Genomic DNA, 22,366 nt, shown 5'->3' with positions numbered 1-22,366 from the left:
ACCTTTTTTTTCGATTTTGTTTTGTTAAAAAATAAAAGGAAAACAACGATTGGAAGTCCTATATTTTAAATTTAAAGTAGCGTTAAAGCCTTCTTAAAAGATGGCGACAGCGGACGACTCGCGCTACTATAGTGGTAAGTTTGAGCCGTTAGCAAAAGCGCTCACCTCCATTTAAATTGTCTGACATGAATAAGGTTTAGTTATGATTATTCACAATTGTATTGCTTCTCAAATACCGTTTTCTAACTCTGTGTGGCCTGTCATCGTTTAACGCTACTCTATAATTTACATAAGGAACGTTAACATCTACGTTAGCTAGCTAGCTTTTGTTTTTGTAGGTAACGTTAGCTGTTAGTTCAGACAAACGGTAAACGCATTATTCAAACTGATTTCGCCGAATTATATGTTATACTTTGTGATTTTGTGAAAGATTGAGAAAGAAAAGGAAATTGGTCGAGGTGAACTGACCACATGGTGAATGTGCTGAGGTCGTGTTGAACTGCTTCGAAATCGACAATCTGAAGCTTTAATATCGAGATATATTTGTGAATAAAACAACCTCAGAGGAGCCTTATGGCAAATTGCATTGCCTTCGTTGTTTCTCAGACGTAAATTTTTGTATTTTGCCAAGTTTGCTGCTTAAGCTGTTGTGTTCATTCACATTGTTTCTAGATTATTGTGTAGCGTGATCAGATGGATTTTAAATAATTACTAAAAGCTTAATTGGCCGAAAAACGAACTTTTCACAAAAAAGACTGATTGCTATAAAAGAAGGGAAGAAGCACTTCCAATCATTGTGTTCTTGTTAGCAATGGTTTCCTCCAAAGAAACAAGGAATATTGCACCTGAAAGAACCATTTACCGGATCTTCAAGAACTTAAAGGAGGAAGGTTAGACTGCAGTGAAGAAGTCTTCAGGACGTCCCAGAGTGTCCAGCAACGATACGGACCCACGCCCCCGAATCAGACTGGAAATTCTGCTAGAAGTACAAGGATTGGACAGCAGAAGACTAGTGCAAAGTTATTTGCTCTGATGAAGATCCCTTCCGACTGTTTGAGACATCTGGAAAATCGATTGTTCAGAGAAGAAAAGGTGAATGCTACCGTGAGTCCTGTCCTGTGACGTGCCAACAGTGAAGCATCCTGATACCATCCATGTGTGGGGTTGCTTTTCAACCAAGGGAGTGGGCTCACTCATAATTCTGTCCAAAAACACTGCCATGACTAAAGAATGGTATCAAAACATCCTGCAAGAGCGATCAATGAGCAATTTGGTGATGATCCGTGCATTTTCCAGCATGATGGAGCACCATGTCACAAAGCAAAAGTGATAAAGAAGTGGCTCGAAGATCGTTACATTGAAATTTTGGATCCGTGGCCAGGCAACTCCCCTGGAACAATTAAGACACTAAGATCTATTTATATGTTGTTTATTTAATATAATAATTGATTGATGATAATACACTGCAAAAATGCTTTTCTTACTTTTTTTTTTAACAAGATTTTGTTAGTTTTTGCTTAAAACAAGGAAAAATATCTGCAAGAGAAAAACTTGTTTTGCCTATGAATTAAGATTATTTTTATTACCACATTAGCAGATATCTTTTCTTGTTTTAAGCAAAAAGTAAAAGATTTTTTAGTTTTTTCCTTCAGAAAACGTGACTTGTTATTTTACAAAAACAAGACAAAAGTAAATCATTTTTTTGCAGTGTAATTGTTTAAATTAATATAATTTTGACTCATCCCTTTTCTAAAATGTGGTTTAATTGCTGAAATGTGAAGTTTACCATTTTATAAAACTTTGTTTTTGTAAAAACCTGTAACTGTAAATCGTGATTTTTTTTTTACATGATTTGCTCATATGGTATTAATTTTATTTGTGCCGGTGTTAAAAAGGTCTTAAAAAGTCTTACATGTGATTTTAAAAATCCTGCAGGTACCCTGACAGTCTCTTACGAGGTAATGTGTAATAAAGTTACACCTCTGACTCTTTCATCTTCTATCTATCAGAGCATGATGACCGTGTTGGTGGACCAAAGCGCCGGAATCGTAAAGGCAGAGGCCCTTTCAGAGCCCCCCTGTACAGCGATCAGATTTCACGACCGAGGCATCGAGGTGGTCACGGGGGTGGTGGAGGAGGCCCTGGTCCTCGGTCCAGACTTCAGGATGATGATGGAGATGTGACCATGTCAGAAGGTCCTCAAGACAGTGGCTCCCAGCGCAGATTGTAAGCACTTTGTTACATAATTATACTTATTTTTATTTAATCGTTGAGGTTCAGTAGTTAAGATTTTATGCTTGTTTTCAGCAATCCGTATGGCCGGCCATTGAATCGGCGCGAGGAACGCAATCGCAAAGGTGGACGTGGTGGTGGTGGTGGAGGTGGAAATGACGATAGAGGTGGCAATCGATATGGAGTCAGAGGTGGTGGAGCTGGCGGTGGTTCTGATGGAAGCCGCAAGAACTGGTTTAAAATGACTGTTAGTACATTAGATGTTAATAGCACATGAGTTAAGCAGTTATTAATGTATTAGGCTTTAATTTAAAGTACGTTCGTGACCTTGTTGGCATATTACATTTTGATTGTATTTGTGTCTGGCCACAGATTCCTTACGGGAAGAAATATGACAAAGATTGGCTTTTGTCTTCGCTTCAGAGCTGTTCCGTGCCATTTCATGCCGTTCATGTAAGTCTACACTAAAATGCATTTCAACAGCATTTATTGTAAGTGTACAATTATGTGAATTTGCTGAATCTTTTCCATCTTGTCTTTTTTGCTCATAGTATCACACTGATGGCAACAAGGCCCAGTTTTATATTGAAGACTCCGCAATTGCTAATGCTTTGTTTAAAGCGTCACGAAAAATAACAGACAAAGATGGATATAAGGTAATATTCAGTATATCTGATGCATCATAAAGACTGAAAGATAGTGATTTGTTTATGTAGTCATCATTCTGATTTAATTTTTCTAAAATAATAGCCATAAAAAATACATTAATCTGTTTATGTGCTGACTTTTGTAAGGCTCTCTAGTTTAACCAGAGTGTAATTTGGTGTCAATCTATTGGATGGATAGGTGACTGTTATTATGAACAGCTGCCCACCACCTGCTTTGATTCACACTGATCTGAAGGCTGCAGATTTGGAGCATTTGAAAGTAAGGGATTGTTACTTGCAGCAACCTTTAAGAGGATGTTTTTTCATTCATTCCATTTCTGGATAATAACTGACTGTCTTCTGCAGCAATGCATGGCTAAACGCTTTGATGGGTCGCAGCAGGCTCTTGATCTGAACAACATCAGAGTCGATCCAGGTTGGACTTTCATGCAGTCATCTTTCTCCAAACAAAAACACTTATTCGTTTTGGCTTGTTGAAGGCTGTAGCTCAAATGTTTGTTGTTTTCTGGCAGATTTGGTTTCTCAAAATATTGAGGTCACTTTGAATCGGAGGAACTCCATGTTGGCAGTTATCAAAATAATCGAGGAGAACATTCCTGAGGTATTTACATTACGTTTTTCTTGTATGATTACTTAGATATTTACATTACGTTCATTTTGTATGAATATGATGTTTTTTGATTATTTTTTTCTTGTTTTTTTTTGTATGATTGTATATAAATGTAAATTTTAGTAATTTTATTTAGCAAGGACACGTTAAATTGATAAACAGTGACATTAAAGACATTTAGAATGTAACAAAAGATTTCTATTTTAAAATAAAAAGCTGTTCTTTTGAACTTTAACATTTAATAGTGATTTCTGATTTTTTTTTATTTTTTTTTATTTTTTTTTTATTGTGCATATAAATGTTTTGGTATTTTTTGGTATTTTTATTGATGTTTATTTAGGAGTATTATATCTTATTGTTAAGGTTTCTGTGGGGTCTGTAGTACTGATGCTGAAAGTGTGGTGTTAATTACATTTTGAAATATCTAACAATAGAAAACAGATTTTAAATTGCAATAATATTTCACAGTATTACTGTTTAACTGTATTTTTGATCAAATAAATGCCGCCTTGGTGAGAATGAGTCTTGTTCTTTTCTTCTTTTTTTGAGTCAGACTTTTGAACATTTTTTCTTATTTTTTTTTGTCTGTATTTTTAGTGATTAGATGATCTTTTCCTTTCACAGCTGATTTGTCTAAACCTGAGCAACAACCGGTTGTACAGGCTCGATGACTTGGCAGATATTGTCAACAAAGTTCCCAACTTGAAGATTCTTAATCTGTCACATAATGAGGTATGAATTTATGCTCTCTGACACCTGTAGATTTACTGTTTCCTGTAAGCTTTTCAGTTGTGTCATTGTGTCATCTTGCAGCTGAAGACAGAGAGAGAACTTGATAAACTGAAGGGTCTGAAGCTGGTGGAACTCTCGTTGGAGGGAAATCCTTTATGTGGACACTACAAGATCCAGGCCGACTATGTCAGGTTAGTCTTCTCTGCCATTTATTGCCAGAAAAATACTATACACAAGTACACAAATGCCAAGTGCAGGACTTCCAATCATGCACTTTTACCTTACTTGGCAGTAACAGGCCTCTTAAAACTATAGATAATAATCAGATAGATTTTTTGGTAAAGTACACTAGAATGTAATGCGTACATGCATTGTGTTATGAATTGCAGTGTGTCCAGCAACACAAAATCTAGCTTGCGCAGAAGCGTCTGCGTTCACGTACTTGCGTAGAGTATATTTCAGGCCTGAAAAAGAATAGTTTTGCATGTTGTTGCACATATGCACAGGAATGCATGCATATACAATGAGACACCCCTTGTAGTTCAGTTAAAAAGAAAAAAAAACAGCAACACTGAGAGAGGGTGTTAATGGCTCTATAACCAGTGTGCAAAAAACACCTAGAAAACATGGCAATCATTATATCTCTATTAGAAACAGATATAACAGAGATATATATATATATATATATATAGATATATGGCAATCATTATATCTCTATTAGAAACAGATATAACAGAGTATCATATTATATAGATTGGAGAGTTGCAGGTTAAGTGTTTGTTTCACATTTGCAGTTGATTTATTCTGATTGACCCTATGAGAAACAGTAATTCCCTGGCAGGAGAGAGTCTGATGTGACATTTGTAAGGACATTCTTAGTACAAAGTGTCCTTTTTGTAATATATTATTACAACTGAAAACAATGTGTTATTTCTTAATTGCCCCTAATCACTGTATGTTATTCTATAGAAAAAAAATTATCCCACGTGTGATTCAAATGCTAAAGTAATGATCATTCAGGCCTGTCTGTAATATGCAGGTGTATTAATTTTCATTAACCAGTGAGCTCTTGATTATTTTCCACTAGTTCAATCATCAGGCATGTGATAATGATATTTACTTGTTTGAGTTCCAGTGGCAGTCCAGTAAGGAGCATAAGTTTGTCAACACCTCTGGATCTTTGTGGTTTCCACACCTGCTTTGCTTCATTCTTGCTTTTTTCTGACCTTCTTTTCTGTCCCCTCACTGTTGGCCCTGTAGCTTTTTGCACAGAACACAGTGATAGGCTTTTCTAAAGCATTTTAGCATATTGTAAATCTCATTAGCTAATACTTCATTAGTTAAAATTAGTTTAAGCGGCAGCTTCTGCATGTGACCTCCTAGAATGCCAATGAATAAGTTGGCATACAAGGACAGAACAACCATTGGAGATGATGCTCTGTTAAGTACATTTGTGCTTCACCTGTTTAAATTGCTGGCACCCTCCTCCCTTCACCCGCCCTGCACATGTCTAACATCTGATGTACTGCTGATGCTGTGTGGCCAGTGAGAGGCTGGTTAGTCAATGACGGGTAAGATCCCAACTTTTGAATCTGGGACAACCTAAGGCAGGCACAGCCGCAAAACTGGCCACAGCCAACGTCTTGGAGATGAAGAAGACCATTCAAGGAAGAAGATGTGTTGTTTGTGAGGAGATGGCACTGGTGGAGAAGGAGAGGGGAGGTTTTTAAGAGAAACCTTGAGCCAAGCACTGCTCCGAAACGTGAGCTTTTATTCATTGTGCAAAATGAATAATGAGAGCAGAGGCAATTCTCTCTCTCTCGGTTTCTGTATTGAAACCAAAATGGAGGATAGTTGGTCAGACTGACCATTTACATGATCCTTGTCCTAGAGCACTTTGGAGGAAGATCATCAGCAAAGACAAAACATTGAGAAGAAAATACTTTAGGAGGGTCACAAAAAAACAAGTTTTTAAATATTCATTTCAGTATAAAATAGGCTCATCTACAAATAGGACTAAATAAGAAATAGAAACAGAAGGTGTCTGGGCTCAAATGAAGCTTTAATTAATTGTTTGAATAAATACCCTACTGTTCTTAAATTTAATAGTAGGGTCCAAATAAAGTAGGGTGAATAACCCATACACCTTTATAGCACTCATTTATTTTAATCGTTTTATGATCTGTTCAGAAGCTCAGGGTTCAACATTTGTGCTCTTCTGGGTTAATTCGTTGCCCCTTTTTCTTTTTTTTTTCTTTTTTTTAAATGTCTGACCCTGATTTTATGAAGTCACACTCTTTTGGTTTGGTGTTTCACTGAATTGGTGTTCTTTTACTGTGTTCTCTGTGGTTCATCCACAAGTTTCTAGTGTCCCCCCCTCCCCATGTGTATGGTCAGATTTACTCACAGTTAGGTCTATTATGAAAAAATAAATGTATTCATCTTTTTCCCCTTAACTGGTAAAGCACCCATTGAACAGTATACACTTTAAGTTTTAACAACTCAACATGCCAACATTTGTCAAGCTATAAGCTAGTGCCTGATGCTGTCTGTTTAAAAAAAAACATTAAAATGATACAAGAGCCCCATAGAGTTTTAACAGTAAGAACCACCAGTATGATTATAGGGTGTCAGATCTCAACCAAGTATATCAAACTCTCCCCTTTCCATTGAGTACACTTCATAAATGTGCTAAAATTAAAAAAAAACCTGATCGACTGATTGATTGATGGTGTGAATGTTCACCAAACTCTGCCCCTCACAACAGTGGGTCTGTGTTTCGGCCTGTAGGGGGCACCGGTGGTGAGTATTGTGAATGGGTAAGTACTGTGCCTGGGGGTGGGAGGGAGTTTGAACAGCGCTGTGATTGGCTCATTGTTGCCATGGCTCAGATGCCCACAAGTACAAAACAAACTTGATCAAGTATTCAGCAACCCTTCACTGTTTGTTCAAATGAAAAGAATGGTGTTTGTTTAAACTGTTACACTACTCTTCAAATGTTTGGAGTCACTAAGATTAAGAAATTTCTACCTTAAATTGGTATTCAGAAAGGCTCATTAAATTGAGTGATACATTTATAATGTTAGAAAAAAGTTCTAAATCTAATAAATGGTGTTCTTTCGAATTTTCTATTCATCAAAGAATCCTAAAAAAAAATTATAAAGGTTTTCACATACATTTTAAGCAGCACAACTGTTTTAAACATTGATAATAAATGTTTGTTATGAGAAATGTTAGTATATTAGTATGTTTATTAGATTATTTTGTAATGCTGAAGACTGGATTAATGATGCTGAAAATTCAGCTTTGCCATCAAAGGAATAAATTAAATTTTGAAATGTATTCAAATAGGAAGTTATTTTAATGTAGTTGTAATAATGTTTCACAATATGACTATTTTTACTGTATATTTGATTAAATAAATGCAGCCTTGGTGAGTATACATTAATAAAATCCTGCTGACCACAAACTTTTGCACTGTAATGTCTAAAATTTGTAAATTCATGGATAATTATCTGTAAGTAAATATTTATCTGATTGAATCACTCTTAACCTATTTGTCCCATACATAAGATGGCCTGATTTAAGTTTTTGAGTGTTTATGTGGGACCGTTTCATTGGCACGTGTGCAGTGCGTACTAATGTTGTCTCTCGTGTTTTATCTTTGTGATTTTTGGACAGTGCCATTCGGGAACGATTCCCCAAGCTCCTCAGACTGGTAGGAAATCCACAGTGTTTATCTGTTGGTGTAACATTATTAGCTTGAGAACAAAAAATTGTTAACCATAAGAAGTGAATATGTAATCACATTCGCTCTTTGGCTTAATTGTTTCTTAGATGCATTGTTTGTCTGCTTATTGTTTAAACAACAGGATGGACACGTCCTTCCGCCTCCCATTGGTTTTGATTTGGAAGTTGCTCCTGCGACTCTTCCCCCCTGCAAGGTTTGGTCAATCTTTCATACTTTCTTCACTGAGATGCATATATTTGGCTTTCATTCTTAACCTCTGTTTTACTTCAAACACAGGCTAGCTACTTCTGCTCTGAAGAAATCAAGAACATCATCCTTTGCTTCCTGCAACAGTATGTATTATTTGGTCTTTTTAAAGAACACCAGCAGTGAAACTAAAGCATTCAGATCAATGTTCATGTATCTGTCTCCCCCTCCAGGTATTACAGCATATATGACTCAGGAGACAGACAGCCCTTGCTGGAAGCTTACCATGATGGGGCAGCTTTCTCCCTCAGCATTCCCTTCACCCTGCAGAACGCTTCAAAGTACAGTATACCTTCCCTAGCATCTAGTCAACATCACCACCGTTGACTTGTACTGAGCAGTATGATCTGATCTTTCTTCCACATGGTCTGCTAACATTTCCTTGTTTTCCTCGATCCTTTTGTCTGCAGAAGTAGTTTAGGGGAGTATCAGAAAGACTGTCGCAATATCAGGCGTATGAAAGATGACCCCAGTAAGTAATTATTGAATAATCTAAATCAAGCTTCTGTTGTCTTCTAATTTGTTTTTGCAACATTAATGCGTCATCAAATTTCAGCAAAATTTTGCGGGCAAAAAAAAACCCAAGCAGCTTTCTGCTGGTTGAATTATTTGAACACAAGTAAAAACTGTGGGGAAACTTTTTCACCCTTGCACAAAACTCCAGATTGCGATTGGATTTCGCCTGCAAAATTTCGCTAATGTGGCTGGCTGCGCTCTTTAGTATTACATTGGGTCCTGAATTGTGTGTGATGAGTTGTGCCATTTTCTTTCAGCTACACGGTTTCGTTTGATTAAACACACAAGGTTAAATGTGGTGGCTTTCCTGAACGAACTTCCCAAAACTCAACATGACATCGCCTCCTTGATCGTAGACGTTAACACGTACACAGTGAGTCAAACTTGCGGGTTGCTGGTTGCATATTTCACATTCAGATTTGCGGTTCTAATAGCACCTGTGTTGTCTGCAGGCTACATTGTTGGCATTTACAGTCAGTGGAGTTTTCAAAGAGAGTGAGTTCTATCTAAAACGATTCCGAATCAATAGCTTACTCTGAACTGAGAGAGTTTTGTGACATGGAACGTAATTTTCTCTTCTTTTTTTTTTTTAAGTAGATGGCAAATCGCGAGACTCATTCAGAGCCTTCTCCCGGGTGTTCATTGCTGTTCCTGCTGGAAATGCTGGGTAAGATCTCGCTTATAAACATTTATTTATCTTAATGTGCCATTGGTCCTATCATTGTAACATTTATTTTCAACTCTTCAGTTTGTGCATTGTGAATGATGAGCTCTTCGTTCGAAATGCCACTACGGAGGAAATTCGACGTGCGTTTGTTGCACCAGCCCCCACACCGTCCAGCAGCCCTGTGCCCACTCTGTCCGCCCCGCAACAAGAAATGCTTGCTGCCTTCTCCCTAATGTCTGGCATGAACCTTGAATGGTCTCAGAAGTAAGGACTACAACACATGTTCATTATTGCTTTTGCTAGTTGTTTGTTCTTTTTCTAGATTCATATAAAGATGGATAGCTTGTCAAGGTCAGAACTTTCTTGACTTGCAGACTTTCTCAGGGCTTAAAGTGCCTATCAATGTATGAGAGGAACACAGCTTTCACTCTCAACCAAACTAAGTCAAGTCTGCTTTGTCAATTCTTCCACATGTACAGTACATACATACAGAGAATTAAAATTGTTACTCTCAGACCCATGGTGCATACACAGGGTGTCCGCGGGGTCTTAAAAAGTATTAAAAGTTGATAAATCAATTTAGAGAAAATTAAGGGCCTTAAAAAGTATTAAAAAGTCTTAAATGCCATTTACCAACGTATTAAAATTTGTATCATCTTTTCATTATGTATATTTGTCCGAATAGTGGGGTTCTGTGTAGTTTATTTATGGAATCCCGCAAGATTTGACATCATCTTTTAGCGCGCTCACTTACTGAATGCACTGATGTGTGATAGCGCGAGGCTTGTTGACCCCGCTCTTGCTGAATTTCTGACCATTACTGCATGCTCCCAGTCCCATCCGCTCCCGCGATTTTTGAATCCGCTCCCGCAAACATTCTAATATTGTATATAATTTTAGCGCATCATGGCGTCGCTATCAATCTGTGGGGTATTTAAATCCCTTTTGAAATAAACGCGGGCAGTTCTCTTTCGATTTCGCGATCGCGCGTGCACTGTGTAAAGGGAGCACATCTATATTTGTCAATAAGCTCGCAATCTGTTGAGGAGAAAATACTCCAACATCTTGTCAGTCATCTCTCTTACTTTTGACCTGTGATCAGTCAATCTGACTTCTGCAGCTGATGTTGGATGCAGGGTTGTTGTAGTTTTTTTTATACGAAATTGGGCTGCTTTTAAACTGTTGCAATGGGTTGATTTTTCCCCAGTGGGTTAAAGGTTTGAAATATTGCATAAATTACATTTAGTTGAAATGCTTGCACTGAAACATTTTGCATTGTACCTGTAATAAAACTGCTAAATGTTTTGGGCCACAGTAGTAGGAAGCATTTGAGCTGTGTTTATGATAAATGTGTATAATAGTGACTGTAAAATATGTATTTTAGGGATGGAAATTACCTTTTTATTTTTGGGACATGGTAATTGCGCTACTTTTTTTTTTTTTTTTTACCGCATTTGGCTTGGGATGCACAATTAAAAGGATGTAATAGTTGTGATCATTATTTTACCATGATCATTCACACTTGATCAGGTGCAGTACTGACACTATCAAATCAAGCACTCCGTAATCACAGGTAAACTGTCTAATCAGTCAGATCTTTGTCATGAGAAGTATTCCACAAAACAGCTATGGTTTGCAGACAGTTATAAGAGCTGATGTTACAAATACATCTTTTGAATATACTGTATGAACTCATTGTCCCATCAGCTTGGAGAGCTTTATTTTCCCTCCTCAATAAGTTTTGTCAGTTGTTTTGTTTATTGGTCTAATTCTTGTTTCTTGGGTTGCATTGGTTAGTCACTCAGTTAATTATCTTGTGCTTTGTTCCCACCCTTCTGAATTATGTTGTATTGATAAGGAGTTATCACAAAGTCGGTCTGTTTAGTTGTGCTATCTTACAATCAATATAGGCCAATAGTAAATGTAAGTTAAAGTGTCGCCGTTGTAACCGGTTAAAACTTGGAGTGGCGATGAGGTCTTAAAATGTATGGAAAGAGTCTTAAAAAAGGTCTTAAAAGGTATTAAATTTTACTCCATGATTCCTGTATATACCCTGATACAGATATCACTAACAGTAGAGCCTAAAAATACAGATAGATACAGATCAAATCTAAAATATAAAATACAACTATACAAAAAAAGGGCATGTAAAAAAAAATAAATAAATAAATAAAAGTAAAGTTACATAAAGCAGCACATGGCAGATAGAGTGCAAACCAGTGAGGTGAACAAACAGTGCAGATAAAAAGATTGTAGTGCAATAAAAGCTTATTCAGTCTGATTAAAGTGACAAAGGGCTCAGAGAGCAGTTCTTTTATTTAAACTGACTGAAGAGGTAGTAGAATGACGTCAGTTCTAGGCTGAATGAGGTAGTGGGCAGACCTATGCTGCACAAAGTGACTGGTGCATGTCATCATATGTTAGTGGGGGGGGGGGTGGGAGTGAAGAACCTGGGGATGTGGGACCTGGGGGGACCTCTGTTGCTAATGAGACCCACCACAGTCGTGTCATCCACAAACTTAATAAAGAGGTTGGAGCTGTGTGACGGTGTGCAATCGTGGGTCAGCAGAGTGAAGTAGAGGGGGCTCAGCACACATCCTTGGGGGGCCCCAGTGTTCAGTGTGATGGTGCTGGATGTGTTGCTACTGACCCGTACTGCCTGAGGTCTTCCAGTCAGAAAGTCCAACAGCCAGATGCACAGCGAAGTGTTGAGTCCCAGCTGGACCAGTTTGTAAATGAGCTGTTGAGGTATGATTGTGTTGAATGCTTTTTGTCTATATGTGTGAGTGCTGAGTGGAGGGCAGTTGCGATGGCGTCATCGGTCGAGCGGTTGGACCGATATGCAAACTGGAACTGGGGGTGGGGGGGGGCAGACTTGATATGGTGCCGTTCAAAGCACTTCATGAGGATGGGAGTAAGTGCAACAGACGGTAGTCATTGAAGCAGGATGGAGATGGCTTCTTCGGGACTGGAAAGATGGTGGTTGCTTTGAAGCATGTGGGAACAACAGCCTGACTAAGCGAGATGTTGAAAATGTCTGTGAAGACATCAGTGAGTTCCACTTTTGTGCCGTTTTGTTCCTCAAAGCGAGCGAAGAAGGCGTTCAGCTCATTCAGCAGGGAGATGTTGCTGTCACAGGTCCGCGGTGGGGGCTTGTAGTCCGTAATGGTCTGTATCCCCTGCCACAGGCTCAGAGTGTCTCTGCTATCGCTGAATCGATGGGCTATCCTCCTGGAGTACAGTCTCTTAGCCTGTCTGATGCCGCAGGATAGGTTGGCCCTAGCTGTCCTCAGGCCCCCCTCATCTCCAGCTCTGAAGGCAGCATTCCGTGTCTTCAGGAGTCTGTAGACCTCCCCTGTCATCCGCGGCTTCTGGTTGGCCCGGACAGTGATGGTCTTTGTGACTGTTACCTGATATCTTGGTGATATAGGCAGTGACAATCTCTGAGTAATCTTGGAGGTCTGTGGTGTTATTGAATGTGGCAGCCTGCTTAAGCATATTCCAGTCAGTTTTGTCAAAACAGTCTTGAAGAGCCTCTGACGACCCTTCCGGCCACACTTGAATTTGTTTGTGAACTGGTTTGGCGAATTTAACGAGCGGTCTGTATGCAGGCATCAGCATGACAGTGATGTGGTCTGAGGCACCAAGGTGGGGGAGGGGGAGGGCTTTGTAAGCTCCTCTCTGTGTGGTATAAACAAAGTCTAAAATGTTATTACCTTGTGTTGAAAAGTTAATGTGTTGGTGTAATTTTGGAAACACACTCTTTAAGTCTGAATGGTTGAAGCTAACATAACTAGCCAATCAGATGTTTTTGCTCTTATATACACAAGATGGGAATTAGCTGATGAATGGAAAAAAAGCCTGGGTCTTGAGCGTGACACATTGAAAAAGCTGTGAGGCGCAATGGTCAAAGATTCCCATATTTATGTCATATTTACATAGAAAAGCTATTAAAAAAGCAGCACAGCTTTGTGAACAGCTCAGAATAATCACGTCACCTCCATAAGAACGATATGATTGCCAGAACGAATTTACCGGGATTTTTGAAAAGGTCCTGTCACATGATCTCTTAATGGTAATTTACCAGTAAAGACTGTAAGTGTGAAAGGGGCTGAACTCTTCCTCTGCATATGCGTTGAGTTTGGGTTGCTTAACTTTCTTCTGGGATTACTCACTTGATTTGTAACGTATATCATTTAAACCTATGCCAACACAGGAGAATACATCAACATATTTCTAAATAAGCGATTTATTGTACATCACTATTTCAAAATAAAAGTTTCTGACTTTGCATGTGGCTAAATATTAAAATTAAATGGATTTAAATGTTGTTGAATCACACTAAGCCTCACCAGGCCATTGGCATCCTCTGCAGGTATTTGTTATAATATAAGCATATTACATTGTACAACAGTGTTGTTCAATAAAACCATGTACTTGGTTTTGATACTTTATTTGAGGCCAATTATTATTGCCTTATCGTTACTTTATATATAAATATAGTCATATTGAAGCCTGTTTTTGACTGTTCTATTTGTATTACTAAAAAAAATCAGATTACTCACTTGTCAAAATAATCAGATTGTTTGATTAGCAAAATAATCATTAGTTAAGCACTAGATTAGTTAGCATTAGTAGCATTGTTTTACTTTTTGTGGTTAAAAGACAAATATTTTGTTATTTGAAAATTTCTTATATCAAAACATTGTCTCGTTCTAGTGAACCAAGTATCTGCATTTTGTCTCACCTTGTGAGCTAAGTGTATTGTCACACTCCTAGTGTCTATGAGTGTGATAAAGCTCATCATTTTCCAGGTGTTTTACATAGCTTATATTCTTCAGGTCAATCATATATTCATGGGGGAAAAAAACCCCAGTTTGAATTAAGAAAGTTTTCAAAAGTTGCCACAGTCATTGCATTCTTTGCATGTGCTTCACTTTATTTGTACCGTTTTGTTTTATTAGTTTATTTATTAGAATTTGAAAGAGTAACAATATTGATTAATAAGTGAGATCTGATTTTAGTCCTTGAAAACCAAAAAAGTAGTGCAAGTCCTTGAAAGTCCTGGAATTTTATTTTGCAGTATCTATACGAACACTGTTTAAGTTACCAGTTCTTGGACCATTTTAATGTGTTTGTTGTTATTTGAACTGAACTGTAGTTTTCTGTAGTAAACAGTCTTTGTAGATTTCCTATTTTATATTCATTTCCTAGTATTTAATTTACCATTATTTCTTTTGAACAAAACAATTTCAGAAATTTCATGTTTTAGATTGTAGGTCATCCTTTACCCGGTCAAGGAGAAAGCTAACCTAAAGCATCCTAAATGTTACATGTGTTTGCACCACATTGTAGGGAGTAACCTTTCTTGGTATTGCTGTTTCAAATATCCCACCATAATCTGTAGTCTGAGCCTGTCAGGGTCTAATGGCAGATACGTTACTAATTAGTTTAAAGGAAAATCATTTTCTCTTTTGTTTGCCAGATAACCGTGTATGTGTCTGCCCACGCAACCCCCAAGCCCCGGAAAAAGGTTCAGGCTCAGGATTTTTTTTTTTTTTTTTTTTTTTTTGCTTTAACCCCTGCTTTCTTTTTATTTTTGTTGAATAATATAAAGATGTTGGGATTTTGAAGGTGATGCTCAGATCTTCACTGGCCTTAAGGTACACCAGTGGTTCACAGTAACAAATACTGTGTGTCCTGCATTTATCTTATGAGTGTCTTTTGTCCTTTATTTATTTGTATTTTTTTTAATAGGCACAAGGAAAGATCCCAGATGTCGCGTTCGTCAAATGAAGAGTTATTGTTGGGGGTTTTATGGAAACCCTAAACCGCAAGGGGTCTTCCTGATTCTTCCCATCTAAAATAAATTCTGTAGTTATTTTTTTCTCCGTATTTTTGTTCTTTTTTTTTCCCTAAAGAAAAAAGTTCTCAATTGAATGTCTTTAAAATTAAAAATTAAGTTTACAGAGCAAAAATAAGACAAGAAATAGGAAAAATTATTCAGGAGAGCACTAAGACCATTTATTCCCCACTATGTGAAAAAAAATTGTAAATTATTATTTTGTGAATATTTTTTCTTCCCATTAAATTTGCTGTTTCCGTTAGTTTTTACTGTCGTCATGTCCAATATGGGACAGATATGACAGATAAAGTACTTGTTCATTGCTTGTTTTGTAAAATAAATATTAACCATGATTTTATATACTAGACTGTAAGAGTGAATCATACTTAACTGTGAATTACAGCTAAGAAGGAAAAGACAATTTTCATCATTATACATTATTATAATACAAATGCTATTTGCATTATAGGGGCACCCATATATTGTTTTCCTTCTATAATACTAGAAGTATGAAATGCTTCAAAAAATCTCACCAAATTGGATGCAGTTATGAGGAAAATGTTTATTGCTGCTTTGGTAACCAATATACTGTAGGTATAGCAATGAATTATTGCTCCAAGTAAACATGTTAGTTCCTCACATGGGTTTCCCCACAGTATATGCAATAGTGTTGTTCATTGTTAGGAATTTCCGTTGCACTGTTTTTGGAATGATAATTGGGCAATTGTGGGTCTATGACGAGGGTGACAGACTGTAAACAACCAGGAACTCTTAAATCTCACTGAGAAAGTTTGGAGCCAAGCTGCAGGTCAGGCCTGTCCCATCAGGCTCCACGCTGAGCTTCTTGACCACTCCATCTTCAATCAGCATGGCATACCTGCACATTCACAACCAGGATCAGCAGAGGCAATTGAGAAGTGAAAGTGTCAGTTCCACATGAAAATTAACATTCACATTCTATGGAGAATTATCCCATATTTTTAACATAAGAGTGATTGTGGCCATTTGTAAGGCTTCCTGTTTCGTCCAATTACAGTTATTCTAGCTGTATAAAAACATTATGGTGTTATGCTGCTTGAGAGTACAAACTGGTATTTCTTCCATAATATTAATGTACTGTTGTACTTCAAAACACATTGGTTTATAGTGCAAATAGTTTTACTGTTTATTGCATTGTGTTTACATTTTTTTTTTGAGCAGCTAATGAATCAGAAGACTTGCACATTCACAGAAAATCATGCATTTCCATGTTGCAAGATAAAGTGGATATAATCATTAATGATGGTGATTGTTGTGTTTGTTGTGTTGGTGATGTCGGTTTTGTGACCTTTGATTTCTAAGATTTTGGAACAAGTGATCATTGTTCAGGAAGAGATCCACAGCCTGTATAGAGAAAAAGAGGTTTATAATATCCATCTATCTCAGACAGGGACTGCATGTGAACTATAATATTTAATCCAGTGATATTTCCTGATTTCAATAGATGAAGGTGCTTCAAAAGCTAGTATCACCTTTGTGAACGCTCCTGTGGGATCAGCCAGCATCCGCACCTATGATAAAATCAACAGTTTAATCACTAATTGGGTAATTCCAGTCTGTCTTTCTAAACCCTTAAATAGACAAATTAGACTGTGTTTTAGTAAAAACCAGGTTAATTACTAGCAGAGAGTTTTCCCACCTTGCCGTCTGCTCCGTTCTCCTTTCCCCAGGCAGACATGACAAACACATCATTAACAGACACACATGCGACCTCATCCACACCTTTGGCCCTTAAATCCCCAGCCATCTGTATGAACCCTGGGAGATGAGTCTGAGACAACACAAGTGAATAAAGACAAACAAGACACTTAAATAAAACCCTAAATGTGCACATTTATTCAAAACTTACTTATGTGATTACACAAATTAGATTTATTACACTTCTTTCACAAACTTACTTTATAGGGGTCTTTTTCAGGGACCACCTGAGTGTCTCAGTTCAAGCTTGGCCATTACTAACATGCATATAGCTATACAGTATTTGTACAGCTTGTGATGATGCATTGCAAAGCCATTAAAATTATTATTGATGTATTGATGAACTTTAAGCTTTGGTTGCAGTTAACAATGTATTTTTGTTTAATGTTATTTTTTCCCACAAAAATTAGCTTAAAATTGAAAATTGATGGACCCTATGTTGTATAAGTTTGTTACAGCTTAATGCCAGAAGATCCCATGTTGGTACCTTTGAGCATCCAGGTGTGAACGCTCCTGGCACACCAAAAAGCACTGCTTTTTTGCCCTTGAAAAGTTCAACCATTGAGATGCTGTTCCCCGGGTCTCCCTCCTGCACCTGTACATCTGGAAGATGTTGACCAACCTGAAGAAAATGAAAGCAGCAGCAACATGAATAATGCAGAAGAAAACATAAAACTGATCAAACAGTTTCATGTCTTAATCCATTATTTATTAGTGAGTCAATTCATTTCCACAGCAACACAAACATAAGAGCTCTGATGACAACTGTTCCAGTAAACTATCCAGTTTCACAGATCATGCGCTGTCACCCCAGAGACAGAAAGAAGGCAAAAAAAAAAAAAGTTTGGACACACTTGACTTGACAATGATTCTTGTGACCTTTAAAACCTTATGCTTGGAAACTGTCATGACTCACTCTCAACAAGGACCTGGTATCAATCAATCTTTTATTACAGACTCAAGGTCCAAATGTAAAAATAAAAGACAATAGGACAACATATTCAACCCACAGGATCTACCACACACAATAAAGAGATACAAAATACAACAATACCAATGTATTTATATATATATAACAACAAATGTTGTTTATTGACCTTAGAAAGTGTCAAACTAAATGTTAATGGATTAAATATATTTGTGCAATTCTCCAGACATAAGCATTAAAAAATGATTGTCATTTCAACAATAAAAAACAGACAAATAAAGATAAACCTGTAGAAATACCTGATAAACTGAAAGATCTAACACAGCATTTCTGTTAAATACTGTTAAATGTACAGTCCTTGGAAGTAAAAAAAGAGTAAGGAAGTAATCTAATAATTTACAGAGAGGGTTTATGTTACATCTACTTATGATGAGCTTTTATTCATCATCACGTGGATTTCTCTACCACTTGTGTTTTTATGGTGGTTGCCAGTATATTATAAAGGAAGATAACATATGTTAGTACTTTGGTAAATTAATATTAAAAGATTTAATTAAATATACCTTTTTACTGTACAAGTAATTTGAATCCATAAATATTCAAATGTTGCTACCATTTCTTTTAGTTCTGGCAATCACAGTCTTATTTTTAACAGGGTAGATAGAATTTATCAAACTATTTTTTTTTTTTAGAAACCTAGAAAGAAACTAGGTTAGATAGCTTGGGACTAAATGATGATTTACAGTAACCTCATAAACTCAGTTAATAATAATAATAAATAATAAATCTATTTACCATAAACCTAAAAAAAAAAAAATTGAAAATTTTAACAATAATTCAAATAATTGACACACTCCAGAATTAGTTTAAAACTGAGTTTAAATAATATTCATAATAATAATAATTAATCACTCGATTTTCTTTTAAATTATGTACAGGGATACTTTAATGAGCATGTAGCCTATGTAAAATATTATTGATTTATTTTCTCCCTTCTCGTCATTTTTGGTCATAACTACCTAATTCCTAAAGTAATATTTATGTTTTGTCATATTATTTAGTGATGTGTTCACATTTGTGTCCGCTGATGTATGAAAATCTTTGTTATATTGTTTCGTTGATAATGTTGTTGTTGTTGGATAAACTTAAGTGCAACAAAATAACTGCATTTCTTCTCGCTGCGCATATTAGTTCAATACTGAATAAATAAGTAAATATTTTACTAGAAGTAACGGTGCTGTCATACGAACAGCTCATCTCCACAGAAAGCGCGCGGCGCGGCGCGACCAACGCGAACGCTCCCGTTCTCATCAAAGTCAATAGTTTCCATAAATAGTGGTTCTGCCGCTTCATGCGCGTTGTGCGTCAGGCCTAAAAGGAAATAGTTTACTCCCTTCACTGATGTCTGACTTTAACTGATCGCATTTGAATATCAAAATCTCAGTCTGCTCACGTAACATCACGGACACCACAGAAAAACAACCCGAGCTTGTGAAATTGCTTATGAAATGCGCGTGCGCGTAATAACAACTCTCATGGCCGCCACAGTATCCCAGAAGCATCTAATGCGTATAATGCGGCGAAAATAGTGCCATGGTCATGCGCAACGCTAACGCCAGTCCTGTCTGTGGATGTCCTTCTACAGTTCTTACCTGGATCGGCATGCTAGCGACGCGTCTGGAGTGCAGCAGTCTATTCAATGAGCGGCACGGACGGCTTTCTGTAGAAGTGGAGTGGAAATCATGGGTTTTTATAGGAGCACCAACGCCTGCGGGAACACAGCACTCCTCAAGCCGGCACGCCTCCCGCCCCGATACTGAACGATTTTCATCAAAGCACCTGCGTACCTGCGACTACTTAACTTTATTACACTATTAAAGATAATATACTGGTATTAGGACAGTGATTAACTGTTAATGCTGAAAAAAAAACCCACCTTCACATCACTTTTTTTTAGTCTGTGTGCAAAGCCTAATATAAATTGCACACATTTCAAATATGCTGAGATTCTATTTGATCTCTACGTCAAATCAAACTACAATGTGCTTTTCACAAAGAGAGTCAATGCTGATATTTATACAGATGTGAATATATGAATATATTACTTTGTGTTATTTATTTATTTATTATATATATATATATACACACACACACACACACACACACACACACACACACACTACCGGTCAAATGTTTGAATGTTTCTTACAGGAGTTTCTTATGCTCATCAAGGATGCATTTATATGATTAAAAATACAGGAAAAATTTAATATTGTGAAATATTATTATGATGTAAAATAAAGTTTTTCTATGTTAATATACATCAAAATCTAATTTATTGCTGTGATGCAAAGCTGATTTTATAGCCTCATTAATCCAGTGTCACATCCTTCAGAAATCATTCTAATATGCTGATTTATTTTCAGTGCTGGAAACTGTTGTGCTGCTTAATAATTTTTTGGAACCTGTGATACTTTTTTTTTCGGGATTCTTTGATGAATAAAAACTTAAAAAGAAAAGCATTTATTTAAAATAGAAATCTTTTTTAACAATATACACTACCATTCAAAAGTTTGGGGGTCAGTAAATTTTTATTCTTTCTTTATTTGAAAGAAATTAAAACTTTCATTTAGCAAGGATGTGTTAAATTGTTAAGAAGTGATAGAAAAGATTTATATTGTTAGAAAAGATTTTTATTTTACATAAATGCTCTTCTTTTTAACTTTTTATTCATCAAAGAATCCTGAAAAAAAGTATCGCTTCCAACAAAAAAATATTTGGCAGTACAACTGTTGCCAACATTGATAATTCTAAAAATAAATCAGCATATTGGAATAATTTCTGAAGGATCATGTGACACTTTATACTGGAGTAATGGCTGATTTAAATTCAACTTTGCATCACAGAAATAAATGATATTTTAAAGGATATTAAAATAGAAAACATTATTTCATATTGTAATAACATTTTGGCAGATTACTGTTTTTGTTTTTTTTTTCTGTATTTTTGATCAAATAAATGCAGCCTTGATGAGCAGAAGAGACTTTTTTAAAAAACATTACAAGTCTTACTGACCCCAAACTATATAAACATGGTAACAGAGTTGATCAACCACTGCTGACAAACATAACAGCATAAAGCTTAAAACAATGTGATAAAAGAGAAAAAACCTTAGTTTCTGGAAGGAGGAAGATGTAATTGTTGCAACAACTGGGTTTTTTTTCTTTGTGTTTTGAGTTTTGCAATAATAAAAGGGAAAATATGATGACTGGGTTGAGGCATGACTTTTTTCTTTTTTAAAATAATACATCATCTTACCTACAAATTGAATATTGAAAAATATTGATAGATAGAAGTTTTCATGAAATATGTCGGCAGGGCTGGAGTAAGTAGGATGAATGGGGAACCGATTCTATCTGCCCACAGGTCAAGAGAGCAAATCATAATTATTAAATGTAATTTTTAATAAGAGGGCTTAGAATTTGAAATTGTTAGCAGTGGACACCAGTAATATTTACAGATGAAATAAGGTATGTACTACCTCTTTCACACCTTTAACACAATAAGAATTCCAATTAATCATGCTGGAAATAATACAGGTTTATTCCTAAAATTATTTTGATGTCGTACAGAATGCTCAGTTAGGGAAATATGCTGAATATGGGGCAACTTTTAATACAAAATAATTACTGTAGCCAAATAATGGCATAATGACTTGTATAATTATGGGAATAATGGCTTGGCACAGTTTCAGAATATATAATTTGTCATAGGAATACAGTTATGTCTCCCCACAGGATAAAAACTGCTGTACCAAATTTCCCATCCTGAAAGTCTTTTTTAAAATGACCTTTTTCAGCTGAAACCATCTGTGTTTAATTTCAAATATCCGAGGAACACCAGAAAAAAAATCATCACCCTTACAGTGTGACACAATATTTTTAAAGGCATTAAAAAGAGATTACTTCTTGACCCAGAATCAATTTTATCTACAGCTTCATATGCAGTAAAGGATAAATATTTTAGTGTTAAATGCTGTTTAATAACAGTTTTTCTTATATATATATATATATATATATATAAACGTAATAAAATAAAAGGCTCCCAGCATCCCAACAAAAAATAGCCCTAAAACTTTAGAGACTGCGAGTGTGACTCTTTAGCCCTCACGATGGCGCTGTATCCCCGCTGGTCGCGTCCACGCGTGTGCTGTCATACAGCACATAACCACAAAAATTTAGACAAGATGATGGCAAAAAGACATGGTAATGAAATGAAGTGTTAATTTATTACGAGTGTTATTTTATTTGACAATATTTTAAAATACCTCTATTTTTCCTGTGGTGTTTTAGTGTTTGCTTTCTCTTCACAGTGATTCAATATGAACAAAGTGTTGAAACAGTTATACTGCGGAACCACTGAGCTTTACAAAAA

General features: G+C 36.4%; 2 protein-coding genes across 3 annotated transcripts; one reads left to right on the top strand and one right to left on the bottom strand.

Annotated features, from left to right (window-relative positions):
* nxf1b (nuclear RNA export factor 1b) lies at window positions 1-15,625 on the top strand. Of its 2 annotated transcripts, XM_042710934.1 has the most exons (21): window positions 1-134; window positions 2,010-2,226; window positions 2,308-2,479; window positions 2,605-2,685; window positions 2,784-2,888; window positions 3,079-3,159; window positions 3,246-3,315; window positions 3,413-3,501; window positions 4,135-4,242; window positions 4,324-4,433; window positions 7,924-7,960; window positions 8,115-8,186; window positions 8,270-8,325; window positions 8,413-8,520; window positions 8,650-8,711; window positions 9,013-9,128; window positions 9,208-9,250; window positions 9,350-9,422; window positions 9,504-9,686; window positions 15,040-15,085; window positions 15,180-15,625. In XM_042710934.1, exons 1-21 carry the CDS (start codon window positions 101-103, stop codon window positions 15,216-15,218), a joined length of 1,902 nt encoding a protein of 633 aa, XP_042566868.1. In that variant the 5' UTR covers window positions 1-100; the 3' UTR covers window positions 15,219-15,625. The 2 variants fall into 2 exon arrangements, with proteins under 2 accessions (XP_042566868.1, XP_042566867.1); XM_042710933.1 differs by lacking the exons at window positions 15,040-15,085; window positions 15,180-15,625 and having other exon boundaries at window positions 9,353-9,422; window positions 9,504-9,735.
* Window positions 15,626-15,809: 184 nt separating this feature from the next.
* prdx5 (peroxiredoxin 5) lies at window positions 15,810-19,691 on the bottom strand. Its single transcript, XM_042710935.1, is given in 7 exon segments — window positions 15,810-16,144; window positions 16,595-16,650; window positions 16,779-16,817; window positions 16,946-17,077; window positions 17,492-17,626; window positions 19,585-19,631; window positions 19,634-19,691. Coding segments are annotated over 7 exon segments (558 nt in total). The 5' UTR covers window positions 19,677-19,691; the 3' UTR covers window positions 15,810-16,038.
* Between the last annotated feature and the right edge of the window lie 2,675 nt (window positions 19,692-22,366).

This window comes from Cyprinus carpio, chromosome A21 (genome assembly GCF_018340385.1).
Source record: "Cyprinus carpio isolate SPL01 chromosome A21, ASM1834038v1, whole genome shotgun sequence".
NCBI lineage: Eukaryota > Metazoa > Chordata > Actinopteri > Cypriniformes > Cyprinidae > Cyprinus > Cyprinus carpio.
This window is presented reverse-complemented; position numbering and strand designations above follow the sequence as displayed.

What these genes read in the sequence shown, in the direction of transcription:
- nxf1b (XM_042710934.1), top strand. Translation starts at nt 101, where the DNA reads ATGGCGACAGCGGACGACTCGCGCTACTATAGTG. An exon ending in GCGTATGAAAGATGACCCCA is followed by an intron (nt 8,712 to 9,012) that starts GTAAGTAATTAT and finishes ATTTTCTTTCAG; the next exon opens with CTACACGGTTTCGTTTGATT. An exon ending in AACCTTGAATGGTCTCAGAA is followed by an intron (nt 9,687 to 15,039) that starts GTAAGGACTACA and finishes AATAATATAAAG; the next exon opens with ATGTTGGGATTTTGAAGGTG.